At 28.8% G+C, this 23811-nt stretch overlaps 3 protein-coding genes and 1 long non-coding RNA gene across 5 annotated transcripts in view; 2 read left to right on the top strand and 2 right to left on the bottom strand.

Annotated features, from left to right (window-relative positions):
* Positions 1 to 6995: 6995 nt before the first annotated feature.
* Positions 6996 to 10985, top strand: LOC100165131 (iron-sulfur cluster assembly 1 homolog, mitochondrial-like). Its single transcript, NM_001162179.2, is given in 5 exon segments — positions 6996 to 7232; positions 7303 to 7356; positions 7429 to 7534; positions 7716 to 7873; positions 10738 to 10985. Coding segments are annotated over 4 exon segments (387 nt in total). The 5' UTR covers positions 6996 to 7154; the 3' UTR covers positions 7865 to 7873; positions 10738 to 10985.
* LOC100167866 lies at positions 7907 to 14689 on the bottom strand. 2 transcript variants are annotated; one of them, XM_029490984.1, is made up of 8 exons: positions 13574 to 14689; positions 12705 to 13462; positions 11525 to 11638; positions 11405 to 11468; positions 11201 to 11301; positions 10991 to 11103; positions 9969 to 10097; positions 7907 to 8340 (listed from the first exon to the last, which is right to left on the bottom strand). In XM_029490984.1, exons 1-8 carry the CDS (start codon positions 13637 to 13639, stop codon positions 8213 to 8215), a joined length of 1473 nt encoding a protein of 490 aa, XP_029346844.1. In that variant the 5' UTR covers positions 13640 to 14689; the 3' UTR covers positions 7907 to 8212. The 2 variants fall into 2 exon arrangements, with proteins under 2 accessions (XP_029346844.1, XP_029346845.1); XM_029490985.1 differs by having other exon boundaries at positions 13710 to 14686.
* A 64-nt stretch (positions 14690 to 14753) lies between these two features.
* Positions 14754 to 23811, top strand: part of LOC100159835 (solute carrier family 26 member 10) — a 65505-nt gene continuing 56447 nt past the window's right edge. Inside the window, exon 1 of the mRNA XM_029490982.1 lies at positions 14754 to 14791. Within this exon, the coding sequence (XP_029346842.1) occupies positions 14769 to 14791 (23 nt within the window). The 5' untranslated portion in view covers positions 14754 to 14768. The remainder of the gene's footprint in view (positions 14792 to 23811) is intronic.
* On the bottom strand, positions 19361 to 23174 carry LOC115034334. Its single transcript, XR_003839706.1, has 2 exons — positions 22918 to 23174; positions 19361 to 20094 (listed from the first exon to the last, which is right to left on the bottom strand). It is a non-coding gene; the product is annotated as an uncharacterized LOC115034334 (long non-coding RNA).

The raw sequence follows: 23811 nt of genomic DNA, 5'->3' as shown, positions 1-23811 counted from the left end.
GTGTAATTTTGCGGACAAATACTTTTTTAGCAAACTAAAAAAACTAGCAAAAATTTAAAAAATCCTATTTTACTTTTATTATACCATAATTTGCGGATAATTCATGCAATTTGCAGTCTAATTTTATTCAATAAATATTTCGATTTACCATACTAAATAAAAGTTTCTAAAAACCGATAAGGTACCTACTTCATTTTTAATATTCTTTTTTTACATATTATTATTATGAGTTATGACTGTCAAAACCTACATAATAGTTTTTCAGTTTGTTTCAATATTTATCTGTATTTTTGTTATACTTATTAATTATGAAATAAATAAATTACTTTTTTAATCTTTTATTATTTTAATTCTCGTTTTAAGGGTGTCGGTGTCAGTATTTCCAATTTTCAAAATTTCTATGCTATTTGAATATTATGTCTTACATTTTAGTTATTGCCTTAATTATAATACTTTTCCAATAATCTACAGCTCGATACTTATTTAGACGGGGTCGATACGGTGTATTATATATTTATATCGACGAAAATGACTTCACGAGAAAAACTCACGCTCTGTAGAATTGTCGGATTTCGTCGAGTAGAATTGTCGAGAAGTTTCCACAGGTTGGATTAAAGCTCGATTTTTTATTTTACTTTGAATAGTAGTAGAAAAATACGTTTGAAAAAGGACAAATATTATGCATTTTTCAAATGCATATTGCAGTTTCTATAATTATAGTTTTCAAAATCGGGCTTTGATCCGACCTACAAAATGTTCTCTACTTTAAAATAAAAAAAAAATTAACGAAATCCGACAATTCTACAGGTCGTAAGAGTTTTTCCTGTAAGACATGTTTTTGTACCAAAAAACGCACCGACACCGACACCCTTAAACCTTATGTAATATACTGGGATAGCCTTTTATTTTTTTTAGTTTGCTAAAAAAATATTTGTCCGCAAAAATTGAAAATTAGTCCGCAAAATCATGCGATTTATCCGCAAAATGGTGGTGTACTGAAAAGTAGAGAAAGTTTATTTTTTATTTTTTTTAATCATTTCACCAGCATGTCAACTGTTTTTTATGATTTGCAAAAATACTATTTGCCAGCAAAAAATGAAAATTAGTCCGCAAAATCGTGCGATTTATCCGCAAAATGGTGGTGTACTGAAAAGTGAAATAAGTGTTTTATTTTATTTTTTGCAAAGTTTTTTTTAGTTTGCTAAAAAACAATTTGTTCGCAAAAATTGAAAATTAGTCCGCAAAATTGCGCGAATTATCCTCAAAATAATGGTATAATAAAAAGTAGAGAAAGTACATTTTTTAATTTGTTGAACCATTTCACCAGCATGTCAACAGTTTTTTTAGATTTGCTAAAAAACTATTTGTCCGAAAAAATTTATATATCAAACTGAAAAAATCAAAAATTCAACCAAATTTGATAATTGTATTTTAACTATAATAGTGTACCCACTAATAACTACATAACTATAATATTAGTAATTAATATTCTACAGGCCGCATTGAACTCCGTTATGCAGTATTTTAATCTCAAACTTTATAATATGTCTTCATAATTATTACAATTTCGAGCGTTTTTTACATATTATATTACACCTTTATTTGAATTACGAAACATTGGAGTTTTATGTAGGAAGTCTTCTTCTTTAAGATCTGTATCAACCACCTACCCTCCCCCCCTAAATAGGTATCAGGCGACGTGCAGTAGTTTAGTGGCAAAGTATTATAATTAAAGTGGCAACTAACATATAAAATAGAATTTCGGAAAATTAGAAAAATATTAATTATTAAATACTGATTCTAGCCTCTAGGACAGCACAGTTATTCCGGAATGTGTGTGTGACAAGTTTTCCTAGTTTTCGGAGATACAATCAAGGGGGAAGGAAAAGAATCATCAATCGATAAACGATTCTTTTGGCCTGTGGAGTTATGACTGTGTGCCATCGCCTGTGTGCCTACTGCCCAGTGATTTATCATTTATATAGCAAAATATACCGCGGCAAAACTGTACAGTCCAACCTCTCCGATACACCGGAGCGTGTATGGAGACGCGTTGTCGTCGTCGGAAATTAGGTAAAACTGTACGGGTTAAACTGCGCAGTCCGGCCTTTCCAGAAAACCCGAACGTGTATGGCTATCGGTTAGAAATAATATTCTTATAAAATAATAGAATAGCTGTGATGCACTTACTGCGTACAACTCGTACAAGTTTTGATTTTATAATATACCTATATAATTTATTTTTATAACTAACCGTGAGTTTGAAAACCTATGACGTTCACGTATATAATTGGATGATAATAATATACATATAAGATAAAAACACCACCACTGTACATTTTTTTTTAGTGTTTCAAATAAAATTATATTCAACATAATTATAATTTTAATTTAAAAAGAATATTCAGTATTTTTAGATTCTGAGCAGAGCGAGGGATCTATAGTGGTTTTACAATGGTGTTTATTTTTAATTATTTTTAGATTCCGAGCGGAGCGATGAATGTATTGATTTTTCAATGACGTGTGTTTTTTTTTGCGTCTGTGTACACGACAAGTAGTCGAAATAATAATGCTTCGATTTTCAACTTCAATATCTACTTGTTCGATGGGAATGTGAATATTGTTGGTGCATTGGGGAGGTCAAAATTTAAAATTCCCAACAGTTTTCAAAATTGCCGGGAAACACAACATAAAAAAAGGTGGGTAAGTGGATGTCGCTCTGCTGTACAGTAGGTTAGAAGTGGGTCACTGTATAATGGACAGTATTAAATTTGAATTCAATGATATAATATCACTGTTTAAGAAAAACGATTCTGAGCGGAGACGGTATATCAGTCTATGTATTAGACATATAATATATACTTATCTATGGTATTAAAAAAAAATTGACCTATAATAAATTCCAAATTAATCATATCATAATATCTATTAGGTACTTATAAGTTATAACGCGTTATACATCAACAAAAAACCGTGGTAAAATCATAGATATATAATAGTATACTTTAGAAGTTTCAAGTACCCACGAATAATATTATACAATCACAACAAAATAACTAAAATAGTTATCCTAGGTTTTTAATATGTAATTTCGTCCAAATTTGTACTTAAAATGACTATAAAAATAAACTGTGTAAATGTATTTTTTAAATTTTTTGGTAACAGAATTAATTACTTATGTGGAATCTTGTTTTAAATTTTTAATTCTTAGATACAAAAATTGATCATTTTATAAATTTTTAACTACAAAATAATTTTTCAAATTAAAATTTGTTAAATGTGATCTTTAAATGCTTATAAAAAAAAATTGTGCCTATGTTTTTTTAATATTTTTCAACTGATATTGTAACAATATATCAGGAGGTATTAAATTTATACACTTTTTGGCCCAACAGATAAAACTTTATTGATATTTATAGAAAAAAAAACTAAAAAAATTGAAAACTGACCATGTCTGTACACAGCTCAAAAATAATCAAATTATTTTCAAAATTTTATGGTGTATAGGAAATGCTAATATAAACATTCAGTAAAATTTTCATGTATCTGCAGTTATTCGTTTTTGAATTACAACAAAATAAGGAAATCGCTACATGAGAAATCGAGTGAATATCCATTGTTGTAAAAATTTGAATTTCAAACGATCATAAAAATTTAATTTGACTTTCTTATAGATATTTTTTGTTTGATAAAGGTAGATAATCTTATAAGGAATCTTGTATTACATTTTCATATCTTAGATTTAAAAAGAAAAATTTTTATGAATTTCTAACTCGAAATAATTTGCAAATTTTCGTGATTTTTCCATATTTTGTCATTTTTTGAACTTTAAATGCTTATAAAAAAAAACTGTGACTAACGATTTTTAATATTTTTCATTTGCCTTTGAAACAATATACTAGGAGCCTTCTATTAAATTTTCAAGCTTTTTTATCCAACAAATAAAATTTTATTGATATTTTTAGAAAAAAAACTAAAAAAAAATGGAAAATGAAAATGTCCATAAAGAGCTCAAAATAAATCAAAATATTTTGAAAATGTTATGGTGTATAGAAAATGCTAAGATAAACATTCAGTCAAAATTTCATATATCTACATATATCTACGGTCATTTTTTTTAAAGTTACACCAAAAACCAAAATCGATTTTCTTGAAAACAGATTTTGCGTAAAAATTCCCGTTTTTCCTTAATTTTTCTTTTGTTTTTCACGGCGCTTTTGAAAACTATTGGAAAAATTTTACTTTTGACCCCCCAAAGTACCAACTAGATTCACTTTCCTATCAGAAAAGGTACTGTTGAAGAAAATCCAAGCACTTTTACTGTCCTAAAACGTGATGACAGACACAAAAATAAAAAAAAATAAAAAAAAATAAAAAAACACACATCATTGTAAAATCAATACATTCATCGTTCCACTCAGAATCTAAAATAATGAAAAGCGGGAATTTTTACGCAAAATCGGTTAGTTTGTCCACCTTTAACAAAAAAAAAAGTCTACAAGCAAATCAAATTAAATTTTTATGATCGTTTGAAATTCACTCGATTTCTCATGTAGCGGTTTTGTTATTTTATTGTTATTCAAAAACTAATAACAGTAGATATACATTAAAATGTTACTGAATATTTATATTTTCATTTTCTATACACCATACAATTTTGAAAATATTTTGACTCTTTTTGAGCTGTTTACGGTCCGTGTCAGTTTTAAATTTTTTTAGTTTTTTTTTCTTTAAATATCAATAAAATTGTATTTGTTGGGTAAAAAAGCGTGAACATTTAATGCAAGGCTCCTAATATATTGTTACAATAGCAGTTGAAAAATATTAAAAATATATAGGAACAATTTTTTTTTATAAATATTTAAAGTTTGAATTTTGATAAAATTAAAAATTAAATAATAATTTTGTAGTTAAAAATTTATAAAATGTTCAAATTTTATAGCTAAGGATTGACAATTTAAAACAAGGTTCCACGTAAATAGGTAAATATATAAATTACTTTATTCACAATAATATCATCAAAATATATACTTAGTAATATCATAGGCTGACTGACCATTTTCGTTCAGAATCGTTTTCCTTATACAATGATACAGCTGAGCGACATCCACTTGCCCTCTTTTTTTAAATTTAATGATTAAAATCCTGTGGCCCCCATAACTTGGACATACCGCGGGGGCCCCGGCCTAAGTATGCCACTGTGTAGGTACTAAGGTATTTTTTATGCACCGTTAAAAAAACTTTCAAATAAAAGTAAATGATAAATTAAATGATAATTATATATATTGTTTACGTTTAATAGCAGTAAATAGACAATAGTTAATATTTTTATTAATATCCTTAATTAATGTTACATTTTATTAGTAAACTACATATTTTTGTTGTAAAAATTGTATGCCAGACGCTAATACTTAATATTAATAAATATTGTGGACAATAACGCATCATTACAATTTTATAATAACTAATAACGTTTGTAAGATACATAGGCGCAAATAGCGTTTGAGATTTGGGGGGGTTAATAGGGCTAATAGGGCTAATAGGGCCTTACTTTGATAATATTGAATACGCTTAAAATAAAATGTAGGAAATGTTTGAGAGGGCTATGGACATTTTTGGGGGGACTTAGTCCCTAAAGCCCCCCCCCCCCCTATTTGCGCCTATGGACTAAGATAGGACATAGTTAAGCCGCGTACACATTTATAACATTTTCTGCTACGTCCTAACGACATAACACTGTTCCACCAGTTGTCGGTAAATTTGGCCGCATCAAAGGATGTTACACGCAAATGTTACAAGTGTGTACGCGGTTTAAGGTACCTACCCACTTTAAATTATACATACCTTATACCAGGGATGGGCAACTCAATGATACTAGAGGGCCAATTTTGAATGTGCGAAAATCTAGCGGTCCAGAGAACATAGAAAGCAGAGAAAAAAAAACTATACGCCTATTGCCTATAAATAATATATTGTTTACATTCAATACTTCAATACTAGATAAGAATTAATATTTACTTTTTACGATAAACATTTTATCGGTTTTAATAATTTTATAAATATGATAAAATAAAATACAGGAAAATTTTATATTTTTATAAACTAAATTGAAACGTAGCACGGCCCAGTGAAAAATGGTACGCGGGCCGCCAGTTTCTCATCCCTGCCTTATACAATAAAGTTATACCTTCACTATAACGACAAGTTGACAGCAAACTAACGCATGAAATGCATGATTAAAATATAATAAAATATAATTTCAAATATTATAATTAATTTATAAGTAGTCTTTACTTTTTACCTTTTTTTCATAAATATATCACAGCACTACAAAACAGTCTAGTTTATGTTTTTAAATTGTTTTTACTATTATTGTTCTTAAATAAATAGTGTTCTTTTCAATGTACTTGCCCAGGACCCATCATAATCGTTGCGAGATAAATATTTATACAGGGGGGCTCTTAGATCATATACTTGTATATGATCTAAGGGGGGGCTGCTATTGGCGTTTGAAATTGATAAGATGTAACGGGGACGCTGTGTATCATTTATATGTTATTTTACATGTTCCCCGTTACAGATCCACCCCCCACCGGCCTGTTAATTGATAAGCCCTCAATCGCCAATAGCCTATTATATTTCTGGTAATTAAGTCAACCACTGTAATATTAAATACTTCTAACAGACAATAGTAATTACTCTATGGACGATGGACCACATCAGGCTGTCCCGTATCGTATAATATAATATTTGTTATTAGTTTATCAATTATTACGTATTTTACGTGATAGTCATATAGTTATTAGTCTCCTAACGATTAACTACTCATTGTTTTATAATTTCTAATTTTTATCGTTCGTTCGCTTACGGGTTATTATTGTTGTACAATTTTAACGTCTATAGCTTTCACATCACTGTTAAAGATAAATGATAAAAATGTATGTCCTACAAAGACGTGATAAGCGATAACAAAATATCATTATTCATTTCACAATGTTGTGAATTTGTAACATTCACGTTAAAGACGACAATAGATAATTTACGAAATAAATGTTATTTTTGTACCTCCGCAGTGATATATTGTGCAAGCTGATGCCAATGCGTCAACAAATAATAATTTAAAAATGAATTTATAGATCATATTATAAGATAACATGGCCGGACGTATAGTCTCAGCCTCCATAAGGGCAGTAGTTGGAAGCAAAAAACCTATTAAGGCTGCTCTCACCTTGGTCAGTATGAGATCAATAAATTAATACTTTTGTTTCAAACTAAAATATAATGTATTACGTATTTTTTCAGACACCATCAGCCGTTGATCAACTAAAAAAAATACTGTCTGGAAAATCAAATTGTGTTAGTTATGCATTTATAGTTTATGTTTATTGTTATTATTTTTCCTATTTTAAAGTTATTAAAATATTATAGATTGGTCTTAAAATCGGTGTTAAACAACGGGGATGCAATGGTTTAAGTTATACTCTAGACTATGCCAGTGAAAAACATAAATTAGATGAAGAAGTTGTACAAGATGGTAAATAATTCAATTAATATATTGTAATAATATGCTTAAATACATTTTGTATTGATAAAGATTTAGGAAAATGTATCCTTTTCACTGAAGTATATTGCTTATATTATGGTCATAGGCTGATATATTTATAAACTTTGCATACCTATGTTCCTAATATCTATCATGAATAATTTTTTTTTAGGTATCCGTGTATTTATTGATAGAAAAGCTCAGTTGACATTACTTGGAACTGAAATGGACTTTGTTCAATCCAAATTGTCTTCAGAATTTGTGTTTTATAATCCAAACATTAAAGGAACTTGTGGATGTGGTGAAAGTTTTAACATTTAAACTTAAGAAGTGAGTTATAGGACTTTTAGGTTTTAAAATAAATTTTTTTTTGGATAAATATATTATATTATCAGTTTTAAAAAATGTATAATAACTATTTCAAATCTAGAGATTGATAAATAATACAATAATCATATATATATATATATGTATATTAAAAAATTAAAAATGTAAATGATAAATTATTATTTACTCATGAAATAGGTTCAAAATGTATTAATATTTATCATTGAGCATTGCAAAAATAATAATAATAAAAAAAAATGTACACATATATAATTTATTTTAACTTTTAAACACTAATGTTATAGAACAATAAAATTAATTGAAAAAAAAAATGTTATACTGTTATGATAATTTTGGTTGTTGCTTAAGTTCAGTGATATTAAGTATTTTTGAAGGGGTTTTATTTTTACGCAATGATTTTTTCTTTTTGTTCAATAATCCTTCTGTCGGCAATTTTTGATGCGAGTTTTCTAAAAAAAATAAATAAAACATTAACTAGCAATATTTAAGTTTTAACTTGATTTTAGAATGCAAGTTAAGCTATGTTATAGAGTTGCTTGGAAACCGCACTATCATACCTCTTCACAATTAAACAACGTACCCGTTTAATCCATACAATTTTTATGTATCCTATTATCGAAAGAAAATAAATTGGTTGCATTTTTGTTGTTGTACTAAACGTCCTATGTATTCTAAATTTAGCAATTTTTGATTTTCATACTTATTTAGAACTATAAAACTTAATTATTATAATAAACTATAAGTAATAACTAGGTAATACGTAGTTGGAAAGAAGTTTCCACATTGACTGCCACATGTCAGCCAGCAACCCAAGTCAGTTCAGTGTGTGTAAGGCCACACAAAGTATATATTTTTTGGCTAAAATACTGTTCAGACACGATATTTTCTGATATTTTACGTGCTCCCAGATTTTATTGGGTTTTTTATTTTTTAATAAAAGATCACATTTTAATATTAATGTTGTTATGTAAATATTGTTGTCTCCAAGCCTTGAAGAATTAGATGCATTTAATGTTGATGTTAAATTTAGGAGTGGGTGACTTAAGTGGCAAAACAATAAAAGACAAAACTTGGGTTGTTAGCGGACAGTTGGCAGACAACATGTTAAAGTATTAGGTATTTATATTTATGTTGGTCATTAATCATTAAATAAACTATATTTTTTGAAAAGAAGGTATGTGGAATTTAACTTCTAATGATTTAGTTAGAACATAGTACAATAAAGGCAATGATGATAAACAAGTACTAAATTAAAGTTTATTCGTCACAGAATATTTAATATTACCAATATTTTCTACATATTTAACATATTTTTCTTAAATATACATGCCACTTATAGTAAATATTTTGTTTATCTTATAGAAATAATTTGTTTTAATCATTTTTCGTTTGAATAACAATAATCAAATAATAGGTATATACTGTTTTAATTATGTCATATTAGATTTTATTGGTTTAAATTTGATTGGTGGTCATTATTTAGAAATAAATCGATTCTCTATACTAGATATTTAGAAGTCTATTATTGAAATTTTTCCTTAGCAGTTGTATTGCAGTTATTCATTAATACATTTCTAGTGTCCAGTATTCTATCTAACTTAACCTTATTAAATATTGTTTAATTAACTCTGGGTTATATTATTTATTTATTAAATATTTTACTTATTACATAAGAGGATACCTCTAATATTTGTTGTCTCTATTCATGTTACATACAAATTTATTTATCATCAAATTTAAAAACAAAACAATTAAAAATATTAATTATTTGATTTTAATATTAAAATATTGAATAAAACAATGAGACAACATAATATTATATTGTCTTTAAATTTAATAATAAGTAAATGTACTCAGTTTTTAAAAAAATTCTATTTGGAATGTGGGTTGTTAATTTAGTACCACTGCTGTGTTGCGTTATTTTATGTTTTATTTACCACACTACAATAAATAATATTTGAAGAGTGCTGACTTCTTTGTTTATTACATTGTACTTATTTGTTTTTTTTTTCATAAAATAAAAACCGGAATTAAAATATGATACATGTATTATACTTAATTGGATATAGATAGATACCTGAAGTATAGTTTTTTTCAGGTGCAATCAGATGATATCTTTCCATATAATGTAGGGTTGAAATAGAATAGTTATTTGGAGATTTCGTGGTAGGTTGTTTTGTTGGCACAAAATGTTTATTCATATCAACTGAAATGAGAATAAATCAATAAAATCAATATATTAAGAGGCCGTCACACCTACATGTGTTGTCTGTTTTACATATGCTAAACATAGCAAATTGTATGTTCTGAATAATCTATATAACTCTGTTATGATTAATATTTGAGCAAATTGACCTATTATCAAGTTTAGAAGTGAGAATATTATCTGTTGAACCTCAGGTTTTTTTTTTATATTTTAATTTTAATTAAAGCAAGTATACAGTATTTTTTTTAAATTGTAAATTGTTTATGCACTTTAAAATACTCATAAATCGCTTTAAAATTAAAATATAAAAAAAAACTCACAAGGTTCAATAGATAATATTCTCACTTCTAAATTTGATAATAGGTCAATTCGCTTAAATAATTATCATAACGAAGTTGAATAGATTATTGTTATATATATAGACAATGTACAACGCATGCGGATGTAGCGCCCTTTTAATGTAATTGAATAACATACACTATATTATACAATTAAAGGAAGAATAACCTAATATGTTTTTGTGTATACATAAACTTCATGTTTTGCATGTTCAAAAAATTGATCTTATAAATTGTCATGCTGTAATTTAGTAAATGTTAAGGTAATAAAATAAAAATTGTATATTCATTTTATTTTTTAGGTTTCAAATGAGTATAAACAAGAGAAGAGAAGATACAAGGTATATAGTGAGAGAATGAATAGTCAATACCATTTACATAGTTTTACATTTCATTTAGGTGCAGTAAACTTATATTATTGTCAATAATTTATCTGTTATACTGATACTATTTGATAATGTGAATTGTTATTTATTTCAATTATTAAAATTGTTGTTTATTTTTAATAAACGTACTCATTATGACTTATGAGGAAAGACAGTGACCATTACTTACATTTTACCGCTTGTTCAGGTGATAGGTATTGCATTGCAAGTGCTTGCATCTGTAAGCTGGAATCTATTTTACTATTTTCTGGTAACATAAAATGTTTGTATGGTTCAAAATTCCTAAAGGGCAAAAATAAAATCATTAGAATTATCTAAAGCCTTACAAACGTCATCAGTCAAATCAAATGAAACCTCTGAGGAGTAATGTATAATTTACTTTGGTGTAGTTGTTGCTATATGTTTAACACGTTCTACTGGTTCAGCCACATCAGATTTCCGATCACTCATATTATCTTCAAGCAGGTTATTTACTTGCCCCTTTTATAAAAAAATGATCAATATTTACTATGATTGCAAGAACCATAAACTAAATTATTATTATTATTCTATTTAGAAAAATTTAGTAATATCTGCAACTTACAATAATATTTTTATACATTGTCCACCCAACTTCAATTTTCTTATCATTTTCTTCTTCGCATTCACTATAGTTAGAATAAAAGAATTAATTTAAAATTATTATTTATTATACAAACATTACCTATTTTCACTATCCTCAGATGATGACTTCATATCAATGTGAATTGATTGTTCAGGAGATATTGGATCCTCAATTACTTGAACATCATTTGCATTTAAATCAAACGATTCATCACTGGGAAAAAAATACACACATAAAACATAGATCTTGAACTAAAGTAAATGTAGTAGGTAATACAATAGTGGAAAAAGCATTTTTGGAGGGGTTTATAAAGCTGTATGATGGGCCAAGATTTGTGAAACATTCTTCATAGTCCTGGTATCATTTTTGTTACAATACTAACTACCACAAAAGCATAGTTTTACTAAACATTTACTATATTTTTTTAAGCTTATTTAATTTTATAATAGTATGGTTTCAGGCTTCAGCCTTCCCTAAATCCTAGTATTAGCGCCTAATGTACCTACCCAAACATAATATTTTTTAATGTTATCCAAATATGATTTTTTCTGACAATTGTACGAACAAAAAAAATGCAAAATATGGTAAAACTTGCTCAAATGTGCACTTTTATTAAAATATGCATATTCAAACTTAGTATTTAATTTCGCCATTTCATACAACAAATTTATAAATTATCTAAAATAATCTATGACCATTACAATAAAAATACAAGCAGTCCTGAACCCTATAAACCAGAGGTTTCCAAACTTTTTATTGTACGGCCCATTTTGAGAATTTTTTAAAATTTGGCGACCCACAATACATTGAATGACCTTTTTTTTTTTTTTAGGTATTTAGGTACTTACTAACACTAATTTGTTTCAGATAAATCGCTTTCTTTTCAATAGGTATAACTATTAATCTGTTTGATACGGTGCTGTAAACTCGTAATCGTCAATCTCGCAGATAACGGTTAACGAAAAACTGTATTTGAACTTTGAACATCAACGAAAAATATGTATTATATCAAATTATAGCACGACCCACCAAAAATATAATCGCGACCCACAGTTTGGGAACCTCTGCTATAAACAATACATTTATTAGGGAGGAAAATGTCAATGGAGGTGAGGGGAGGGGGGTTAAACACCCAAACCCTTCTGGCTACGCCAATGTACTCAAATACCAAACATTCGAGTACTTAAGCCAAAACTAATAAAAACCAAGTATTTAAGTAAAAGTGGTTTTTTTAAAATGTATTTTAAATTAACAGGATATAAACAAATATTCTATGTACCTTATAATGGAGTAAGTCCTTTCCTTCTCTTTTTTATTATCTTTCTCATCATTATCATTATTGCATATAGTATTTACGGGATTTTTTTCTTTTTCTTTTGTTACGGATGTGACATCCTGTTTACCAGAGCATTTTAAATTTTTATTTAATTCGTTTTTTTTCTGTACAATTTCAGTTTTTTTTAAATTGGTCTGTGGTTTTTCTGTATTGTTATCTTTAGAATGTTGTGAATTCAATTCTTTCTGAATTACATCTTTTTTCAACACTTCTGTAGTTTTAGAATCATTATCTCTTTTACAATGACCATTTTCAGAGCAAGAACATTTATGTTGGTTTTGCTGATTAGATAATACAGTGACTAACAATTTTTGTATGGTTTCTAAAAGAAATTTCATTTGATCATTTTGTAATTGCATCATGTTGTAAATATCTTTGACTGTAGGTGTGTTCTGACAGGCACATTTGTGATAATCGCTACCAGATTTGTAAGAAATTTTATCTGAAAACCGACTGTAAGGATTTTCACAATCGCTGTATGAGGAAGATCCATAATATTGCTTGTCGCGTGGTTCGTAGTAACGAGTTTCTTTATGTACTGGAGGTGAGCGATTTTGACGATTTTTCCATTCACTATACGTTTCATGAGAACTTGGACTGTTTGTATAATACGGTGGGTGCCTATTTAATGGCTTTGAATTATTTTCTGACGAATCGAATACGACTGATAATTCTGGAACCTCAGGTTTGGCCAACAATTCCTAAAAACATTAAACCGACATTTTAGTGAGGATAGAATACAATTTCTATACACTAAACTGCTTTAAGCGTTGGAAGTGCTTTGTAATAGTTTCCATAAAAAAAAGATTTACTTGAAACTGTGTGGGCTTGGGCGCCGGACGAGGTTCGAGTTCATCGTTACTAGTATTGGTGTACATTGGATGATTTCAGCAGATAACAGTTCACTCAGTCGAGGTGGAAATCAGGGAATGATGAAATTTCACTTACTTTGTAAGTTGGTGTAAAAATGAAGTCTTCAGTACCTATTGACTTAGGAACAAAAATATTTAAACTTTAAACACTACGAACCAACATCATGAAACGATAACTTCAAATTTTAACAAAAATAAAATAATTGATAACGATTTTCCCGCTAAAAATAATCATTGTGTTCGTTAGTGATTAGTGATTGTTATATTCAGTGGTGATATCCCTTTCATTGTCCGTGGGAAACTATGGGATACATCTATGGCTTTTTTTAATCAATATCTAATTTTGATAACAATATTTGATTATTCAATAATATTATTACATAGTCATATTTAGCCGTGGAATGTGGATAATCATTATTCATTAGTCATAATTACTATTATGCTTATATTTAGCCGTGGATCGTGGACGGGACGCTGATTCCTCGGGCCGTCGTGGCGTGAAGTGAGGATAACTGTCATTTTACAATTTTACATTTAGTATTTTAGGACTTTTGGCTTTATCGGTCAACGTAAAACGACTAATCTACTGTTAATAAACTTTTTCTACTGAATAAAATTATTTATAATAGTTTTCATCGTTCAACGTAACTGTTATTACTAATTAGTCATTCAACCATGACTAAGCATGTCCAACCATGCATCTACAAATATAAATTGTCTCTGCGATAAATCTAATTTTTCTCTCTTATAATTTAAGTAAGTTGATATACAATACTTATTTTGTCATTAAGTTTTATATTATGTCTTTAAGTTTAAGCTTAGTTAGATTCTCTAATGAATAGTCAAGTCAATTAATTATCAGTGTTTACACATTCACTGGTTTCAATGCCATAGCGCCACACTTAAGGTCAAATGAGGTAGTAAGGTTTACTTCCTAATTATGTAAAAAACAGTTATGCGCTACATTGAATCACTTAACTCTGATTAGTGGAAGAAGAATGATTCATTTTTAAAATTTAGGATCATAATATTATTGATACAAATTTAAAAAAATAGTTATATTATCATTGGTTTTTAATTTACAGGACAAAGTTTTCTTTAGTTTTTTCCTTCCTATTTTAATTGTTTTAACAATATGGATGATGATGATAAAAAAGGGTAAGTTAAATCTTATTAAATTTTCCTAAATGTATTAAATGCTTGCTTATACAGACATAGTATTGTTTTACTTCTTAAACAATTATTTGTAAAGAAAGAAATAATAAGTTTTTTTTTTTTTTAATTTTTATTGGCAGTTACTTAAGGCTGGATAATTAAAATATTTCTTAGTTATTTTGATAAGTTGAATTTTAGTTAACTTCGAGTTATTTTTGTAAAGTTGAATAGTTGATATTCTTAGCTTTAAATGGTTTAAAGATAATTAATTTAAACTAAAATAATTTACAATTATAAGTGAAAAACACTATAAAACTAGGTACATTTCAAATTAAATTCTAATTGTGATAAGATAACAAATTGATTGTTATATTTACATTTAATAAAAAAATATGTATAGTAATATACATTGTTTTATGTAAATATTATTTACTTTAAATTGTTTTATAAATTAACTTGCATAGAAAAATAATATTACAGTTACAAGTCAACTAGATGTCTAGATAACTAAGTAACTGGATAAATATTAAATAGCTTCTTTTTTAAAAATATTTAACTTATGAATACCCCAGCCTTAGGCATTGTTATTGTATTTATTTGTAATTTGATCTTTATTTGTCACATTATTATTTATTAGGGATGGGCCAATACTAAAACCGATACTCGATATCGGCCGATATTGGTGGTATCAGGTTTATCGGTATCGGTTTTTTTTTTAAACTGATATTTGAACCGATACAAAAAAAAAACCAAATCTATCAGCATAATAGCATTGATTATAAATTGTAATAGCTAAATGTAAAATGATAATATTATTTCAGTTGTTAGTATTGGTGATATTTTAATATCGGTTCATTGTTTATGCTGAAAATGTTGGTTTTCAAATATATTGGGTATTGGTTTTTTATCGGTTGCATATATCGGAATATCGGTTATTGGTAAAAAGAGGTATCAGCCCAACCCTATTATTTATTAATAATTGCACTATATGATTTCTTTTTTTTTTATCAGTTTTAATTATATAATTGTTATGTACCAAATTATTATTTATAATATGTGTTGATATCTTATTATAATCATATTTTACTTTATTTTGTGTTGGTTCTACAAAAGTTTAATTAAAAAGTAAATTAAAAGTTAAATTAAAATGTATTATTGTCATGTATTATAATTATAATTTTTAATTTATATATTTTTTTTTCTATACATCCATTATTATTTATTTGTTACGATGTCGGGTAATGACGTTTGAGAAAATATAGTATATTTATTATTTATATAATCTATACTGAATGCTATTACTCATTGTGATAATATATACTATAAATATATACTATATTGATTAATGATGCCTGATGAAATATTATTTTTTTTTTATGAATATGAAGTTGAAACATTATTCTACATACCAATTGTATTAATAAAATATTCAATTCTGATACACTTTGTTTTATTTTGTCGGTAACACGCATATTAAATATTATTTGGAATCTAGCGTTCAATTTTTAGCAAGTTAATGCAATTAAAAATTAAAAATAGATTTTTATATTAAGAATTTAAAAGTCTAATACCTACTGCATGCTGTAGTCATGTTTTTCATTTAAATTCATTAATTTTAAGACATCTATACAACTAATAAAGATGCAATTATATACTTGGTTGTGACCATATAACTAGGTATAGGTAGGTACCTAAATAATGCTGTAGTAACAGTGTTCTTGTAGTTAAAAATTTGAATTAAATATTAGCAATTAAATCAATAATTTTGGAAAACAGTTATGGGAAATCGACAAAAATTTAACTATCCGATATTAACACAACTTATTCAACAAGTAGGTAGCTAGGTAGGCACTGACAAACAAGAATTTTGCAATAGTAAATAATCATAAACTGTTTTTTATGTTTAAGAAGCACCTATTAGTAGAATAATTTATTAAAAATAGTTTTTTATTTAATATCTGTTAGTTGATACAAATGATAATTGAAATCAAGTTTATTGAGAACATAACAGACAACAAACTATGAAACGTCTGTCACTAAATGGCTTTTTAAAAAAAAAAAAACAAAAATTATAGAACACCTATTATAATATTAATAGTGATAGTAGTAATAATAATAATAATAATAATAATAATAATAATAATAAAAACATTTAATTAATTGCTAATAAAGTAGTATAGTAGATACAAATTACAAAAAATAATGGAAATTGTTATTAATTTATCGATTAGAAAGCATTTGGCAATAAAAAAAATTAAAGGCGAGGGATCAAGAATTATTTAGGATTTGGGAGGATTTGTGAAATGTGAATAAAGTCACTATGAATTACGAAAGAAAAAAGAACAGTTTTGAGTAAGGAGGGGACATAATGATGGACGCTATTATCACAAAAATGTTAAAATCAGCTTTCGTGAAGAGGGGCATTTATTACAGTTTTTGAAATTCTTAGTAGTAGGCTATAGTTCGACTCAAAAAATGAATGGTTGAGCGAAGAGCAGACATATTGCCCGGAGGCTTTATTGGCTTTATTTTTAGAATTGAGAGAAGGCACAGCACAGGATTTCTTGTATATGACGAGATCAATAAAGGACCAGAGATCCCATGTTTTTTATAAGTTAAAATTACCAGAACACTCTTTGATGGCTTGTGTGCATGGGGTTTTCTACCAGATTGGTGAGGTAGGAGGGATGCCTTTAAAGATGGTACTATAATTAATAATTCAGATTTTCAAAGTTTGCAGCATTGCTTGCTATGGAAAAACTTTTGAGTGTGTCCGGTTCGGGAACTGGTTCTAAGACAAGTCGAGGTAGATGAAATTAATATTGAATATTTGGGATGTGGTATAATATGTATATAGAAGTGACGTAGTTATCATATCCCTGCCAGGGCCCAGTAGAGACAATACAGGTGTTGGCGTTTAAGGCAGAGTTAAAAGATATTTTAACTCTGAGAGAATAGGCAGGTTCAACTATCAAGCACCAAAGCGTAACATTGCCAAACATTTTCCCGAATAATTTTCAATGTTGGTATCGTTACCAAAAGCAATTCAAATGTGGAATATTCCGGAAGAATTATAATTATACACGTTTCAGGTAGGTATTAGGTGTTGCTCATCAGTTTTATCCACAGGCGCATCTATCCAAAAGACACGATTCACTGCTACAGGTGTCATAAATATTATGGGTGGCATCAGTAGCGCCGAACTTCTTAAAATTAATTCCGTCCTAATGAAAATAAAACGGCCACAATTCTACATTTTTACTTCGTGTATAGAAGAACAATTTCTGAAATTCCAATTTGTGTTACTTCTAAAGAAAATATCGATATCGTAATGCATAGTAATTGTACCTATATATTTTATTTTATTTGTTTTATGTACGAAGTATTGTCTTATTTAGTTATTATGTTTACATGTTGCAGCCACTTGAAATTGATATTTTCATGAGAAATCCATTTAATGAAATAGATACGGCTCTTTCACACAAGTTTTTTTTACATATATCAATATATGTATACATTTAAGTAGTTTTTACTTAAAGATGCGTTAAGTTATAAATAGTAATAAGTAATATTTAATATAATACAAAGGAAAAAAAAAGTTATATAAAAATATGAATTTGTATTAATATTTGAAAATATTAATTTGTTTTATACACTTAACTTTTATACACTAATATGACATTCAAACCCAATTAGAATATATTAGGTACAAATATCAGATACTCTGGAAGTTGTATAGATATTATTGAATTATACATTATTAACTATTTGCGTGTAACTGTCCAAGTTGTATCAGGAGGTTAGGGCTAAGGTGTTCTGAGTTGTTTAAGTAAAAATGCTTGTAAAACCAAACGATGTGATTGTTTCAAAGTGTAAATAAGTACCTAGCATGAAATTTAACAGCCGTTGTCATAATATTAAATTTAATTAATTTAAATCATTGCCGTTCTTAAATAAAACATTAAAAATTAAAAACAAATTATTGTAGGTACTTACTTATATACCTAATTGTATAAACTTATTATTTCCCTCGTTTGGATAAAATGTGTTTATATTTTTTGTGTGTAGGTTTTATATGAGTTAATAATTAAATATTATTAATCGTTACTATTTGTAGCTTAACGGATATTTAAATGAATACATCTTAAATATATGTATATATATAAAATCTTGTATGGTACTAAAAAATAAATAATACTTAATAGGTCATGCGATGGTGTGTGCCTATACTTTAAATAAATAATGTAATAATAATAATTTTTTTTTTTATTATTTGTATATTAAGATGTTCCTAGCCATGGTTATCTACATCTATTGATATTAATTACAAGGTACATTTTTAACAATTTGAATAAGATATATAGTAATAATAATAATAATACAGAAAATAATTATATAATAATAATAATATAGTAATTAACAATAAGTACACAGATATAATAAATAACAAGTTTTTAGCTTATGTTGACGCTACGAGTAGCAACGCTGCTGTATGTGGAGCTGTTTAGCCAGAAGGTCATGCGGACGTCCACGTTTTAACCTGCGTTGAGGCGGATGTACGTGAAGTTGATAGTGAAGTGAGCCAGGAGAGTTGAGCAGTGTGGTATGGAAGTTTTTTGATGAGGTTTTAATGTGGTCTGTGATTTCCTGGATCTGAAGGTCTTTGTGTAGGTTTACGTTCCTTATAAACCAAGGTGCGTTGGCAATAATACGTAGCACTTTATTTTGAAAAATTTGAATTTTATTGATGTGAGTGGTCGCACATTTCCCCCAGACCGGACACGCATAAGTGAGTAGTGGACGTAGAATTTGTTTAAATATTAGAAGAGAGCATTTTTTCTGTATTGGAGATTTTCTATTGAGAATAGGGTATAACATAGAAAGACGCTGATATGCCAGTTGAAGTTTGGATGAGATATGGGGCTGCCATGTTAGCCGTTTATCCAATGTCAAGCCAAGGTATATTTACATTGTTAAATGTTAATTGTGCAGGGGTGTGGTAAGGACGAAGGCTGAAAATAACACCTGTGCTTTTTGACGCATTTATTTGAATACGCCATTTTTTACACCAATAAGATATTTCATCAAGATGTGCTTGCAGATTTGTGGTAACTGCTTCAATGTTACGTGATTCGGTGAATATTATAGTATTATCTGCGAAGAGGGCAATATTCGTACGAGGTGACTGGGGGATATCATATACGTAGATGTTAAATAGTATGGGACCAAGCTTAGAGCCTTGAGGTACACCAGCAGATATAGGCATAAGGTCTGAGGTGTTATCATTTATTTTAACAGCGAACTGCCTGTTAAGTAAAAATGAATTAATAATATTGAATAAGTAAGATGGAGTATTAATGGATTTTAGTTTAACAGTAGGCCTTCGTGCCAGACTTTATCGAATGCTTTTGAAATATCTATAAATACATACAGCTCCAGTATGACAATGTTTTTCGAATGCAGTATTAATGTGTTCAGTTATTCTAAGTAATTGTTGAACCGTAGAATGATTAGATCTAAACCCGAATTGGAATTTAGGTATAATATCTATGGCATTTAAATAGAAAAGAAGTCTAGTGTAAATGATTTTTTCAAACAATTTGGAAATTGAAGATAAGAGGCTGATTGGCCGGTAGCTGTCAGGACTGGATTTGACCTTCCCTGGTTTGTTTATTAGTATTATGTTTGCAACTTTCCATCTGGATGGAAAGTAGCCAAGACGCAATAAGGAGTTAAATAATGTGGTCATAAACACCAGTCCTTTCGGTGGTAATTTTTTTAGCATAAGGTTTGTAATTTTGTCGTGACCTGGTGATTTTTTGTTCGGGAGATTTTTAATAATTTGTTTGATTTCATTTGGCGTTACGTAATTTATGGAATTTTGGACTTCATAATTTGGTAGGTAGTTCTAATGTGTGTTTAACTCTTAGGTCATTGCTTGGATTACAGATTTGGTTGGGAGAAAAGGTATTGTACAGCATGTTTGAAAAAACAACACATTTTTCTTGATCGGATATGACAAGTTTTGCATCAGTGCGAAGAGGGGGAGAATGGTGTTGATATCTTGGTTTAATAGCCTTTTTGTTGCTTTCCACAGATTTGATTCACCCGGTCGCATGTTAGACAGGTAACTATTGTATGAGGATACACGGTAATTTTGTAAAGCTGCTTGGACCCCTTTGGTGAGTAGGTTTAGTATTTTTTTATCTGCAGGGTTCCTGTGGTTTTGCCAGGTGCGCCTGGCTAAATATTTACGTCGAATAAGTGAAAATATGGAATGTGGTAAGATGCCAGGACTGTGTACATTTTGCGGTACGGAATTAGAACAGGACTGAGAGGCTTCTGTTATGACGTCCGTCAGATGATCGGCTGTTCGTTCTGCTATTTGAGTGGTATAGGTACACTTGTTGGCATTTTAAGATTAGATTGTACATGGATAGAGAATCTATTCCAGTCTGGTTTGCCTTTAAATAATGAGTTGTTTGTACAGCGGGAAAGAGAGGGAGAGTTAATCGTTATTTTAACAGGTATGTGATCCGAGTCGAGTTCGATTAGAGGTTCATGCACGCATACAAATGGGACAGATTTAAATATTAAAATGTCTAATATATTGGGCAAACGGTTTATATCTGTTGGGAATTAGGTAGGTGTATTTGGAGCTCATATTGAAAAAGGTGTGTTTACTATGAATGCTTGTAATTTAGAGCCATTTGGATTTGTAACACGGCATCCCCAGTTAATGTGTTTAGAATTTAAATCACCGGCAATTATAGCTGAGTTACCTAAGTTCATGATTATTTCATAATCTGCGATAAGCATTTGGCGACTAGGAGGTTGATACGCACTGACGAACGTTATATGCTTATTGTTAATGTTAATGGAAACTGCTACGACTTCTAGGTACGTTAGAACGAGTGTAGGCAATTGTTGATGTTTGATTTTGTTCCGTACTAGAATAGCCACCCATGGCACGAGATTGTGTAATACGATCAGCGCGATAAATGTTGTAGCCAGGGAATTTGATTTTATCTGAATGCGACAAATGCGTTTCAGTAATGCATGCGATATGAATGTTGTGATGATTAAGAAAAGCTAGTAATGTATTTCTTTGATTTTTAAGACCGTTAGCGTTCCAGTTTAGTAATAAGGTATTATGGAGCTCCATTGGTATTTAAGTTTAAGCTGTTAATGATGACTGGCAGGTTTTGTATTATTTTCTGCATTAATTGGGTAACAGATGTGTTAATTAGTGGTAAAAGATTTTTCATAAAATCACTATCGTTATCTGTGGATTTGGCTGATTTGCCTCTATAATTATTGTTATTACTATTACTATTGCACGCAGAGGCATATGTGTAATGCATATTAGTGTTATCTAGGTTTGAATGTATATTTTGAGTATTTGCGTTGGGTATTGTATTTGTGTGATTTTTACTGTGGGACGGATTTGTACTAGTTTTATTTTTATATTTGGTTCTTGATATTTCTTTGTAAAAAGTGCACCCTCTATAATTAGCTGGGTGATCACTATTACAGTTAACACATTTTGGAGGGGCTTTTGTTGGTTTCTGACATTGACTGTAGTGATGGTCACCCGCGCATTTGACACACCTTGATGGTAGATGGCAAAACTTTTTGGTGTGGGAAAATCTTTGACAATTTGTACATTGTGGGATGTCCTTGGAGGGCTTACGTGGTTTAACTATAACTATACAATGTAGAAGTCTATTTAAAGAAAATATTTCAGTGGATGATTTTGATAATAAAACTGCTACGATTGGAATTGGTGATTTGAATTGGTTTTGAAGGCGTGTAACTGAAGCGACTTCAAATTTGAGTTCTTGAAGTTCATTGTAAATACAAGCTTCCGATATGTTAACAGGTAGATTTCTAATGACTACCGAAAGTTGTTTATTTTCAGGAAGTTGGTATGTATGGTAATCAATTTCGGTCTCGTCGAAATGTTTAGTTGCGGTTCTATAGTCGTCAATCGAGTTTAAATTAATTTTAAGGACAGATTTTGCATTAACAATGGAGAAATTGTCAAATATTATATTATCTAAAGAAGTATGAAAGTTTTCGTAATCGGAAATATTATAGACATATATAGGTGGGATTTTGGGTCTGACCTGTGGTTGCTGAGTACCGTCGTTTTCTGTGATATTGTTCGTTTCACCTGTGTCTTGTAGAGTTAATAGTGGAGAGAATCTATTTTTGCTATTGTGAGGAGGTGTAAGAGCGGCACTGTAGTTCTTTTCTTTGAGGTGTCAGGAAGGTTGAGGTCTTGAGGTGAAGTATTTTTATTATTGGAATGCATTGCAATTAAATTAAAAACACGCGCGATTACGAAGTAACGGAGTACTACGGACGACTTGACACTACGGCTACTGATAGCCAACTGATGAATAATAATAATAATAATAATAATAATAATAATAATAATAATAATAACTGTGTGCGGGTCATGTTTTATATCACTATGTGAATGACTGATTGCAAATTGGAGTGATCGATTCATAAATATCAATTATTTCGTGAAATCTTTTGGTATTTTACTAAGTGTGAAAATATCATTTTAATTTTTAAGATGGGCAACTTTTCATGAAAATATTGATTTGAAGTGTCTAAACTGTACAAATAATTTCTAATCATATTTATTTTGGCTTGAATTGCAAACCAAAGCCGTTCGGGGTCATGTACCAGTTGCCCCCAAAAGTACCTTTTTTTATACCAATTCCCCTTAAACTATCCAAAGCAAAATGTGCCAGTTGCCCTCATATTTTAGTATACACGATTACAATATATAGCCCGTAAATATATAAATAATAAATAAAATTGTTTATAAAAATAAAGTAAAATAATTTTCATATTTGCAATTATAATATATGATATTGTATTTTGTAATAAAACAAATCATACAGTGCTATAAGCAGTGTAAACGAAATTAAAAATATTACTAATTGCACATAATTAAACAAAAAAAGCCAGAATTGAAGATTTTATAAATAAATATAAAAACAAGA

This window comes from Acyrthosiphon pisum, chromosome A2 (genome assembly GCF_005508785.2).
Source record: "Acyrthosiphon pisum isolate AL4f chromosome A2, pea_aphid_22Mar2018_4r6ur, whole genome shotgun sequence".
Classification (NCBI taxonomy): domain Eukaryota; kingdom Metazoa; phylum Arthropoda; class Insecta; order Hemiptera; family Aphididae; genus Acyrthosiphon; species Acyrthosiphon pisum.
The sequence above is the reverse complement of the archived record's forward strand: the minus strand, read 5'-3'. Positions and strand labels throughout refer to the sequence as shown.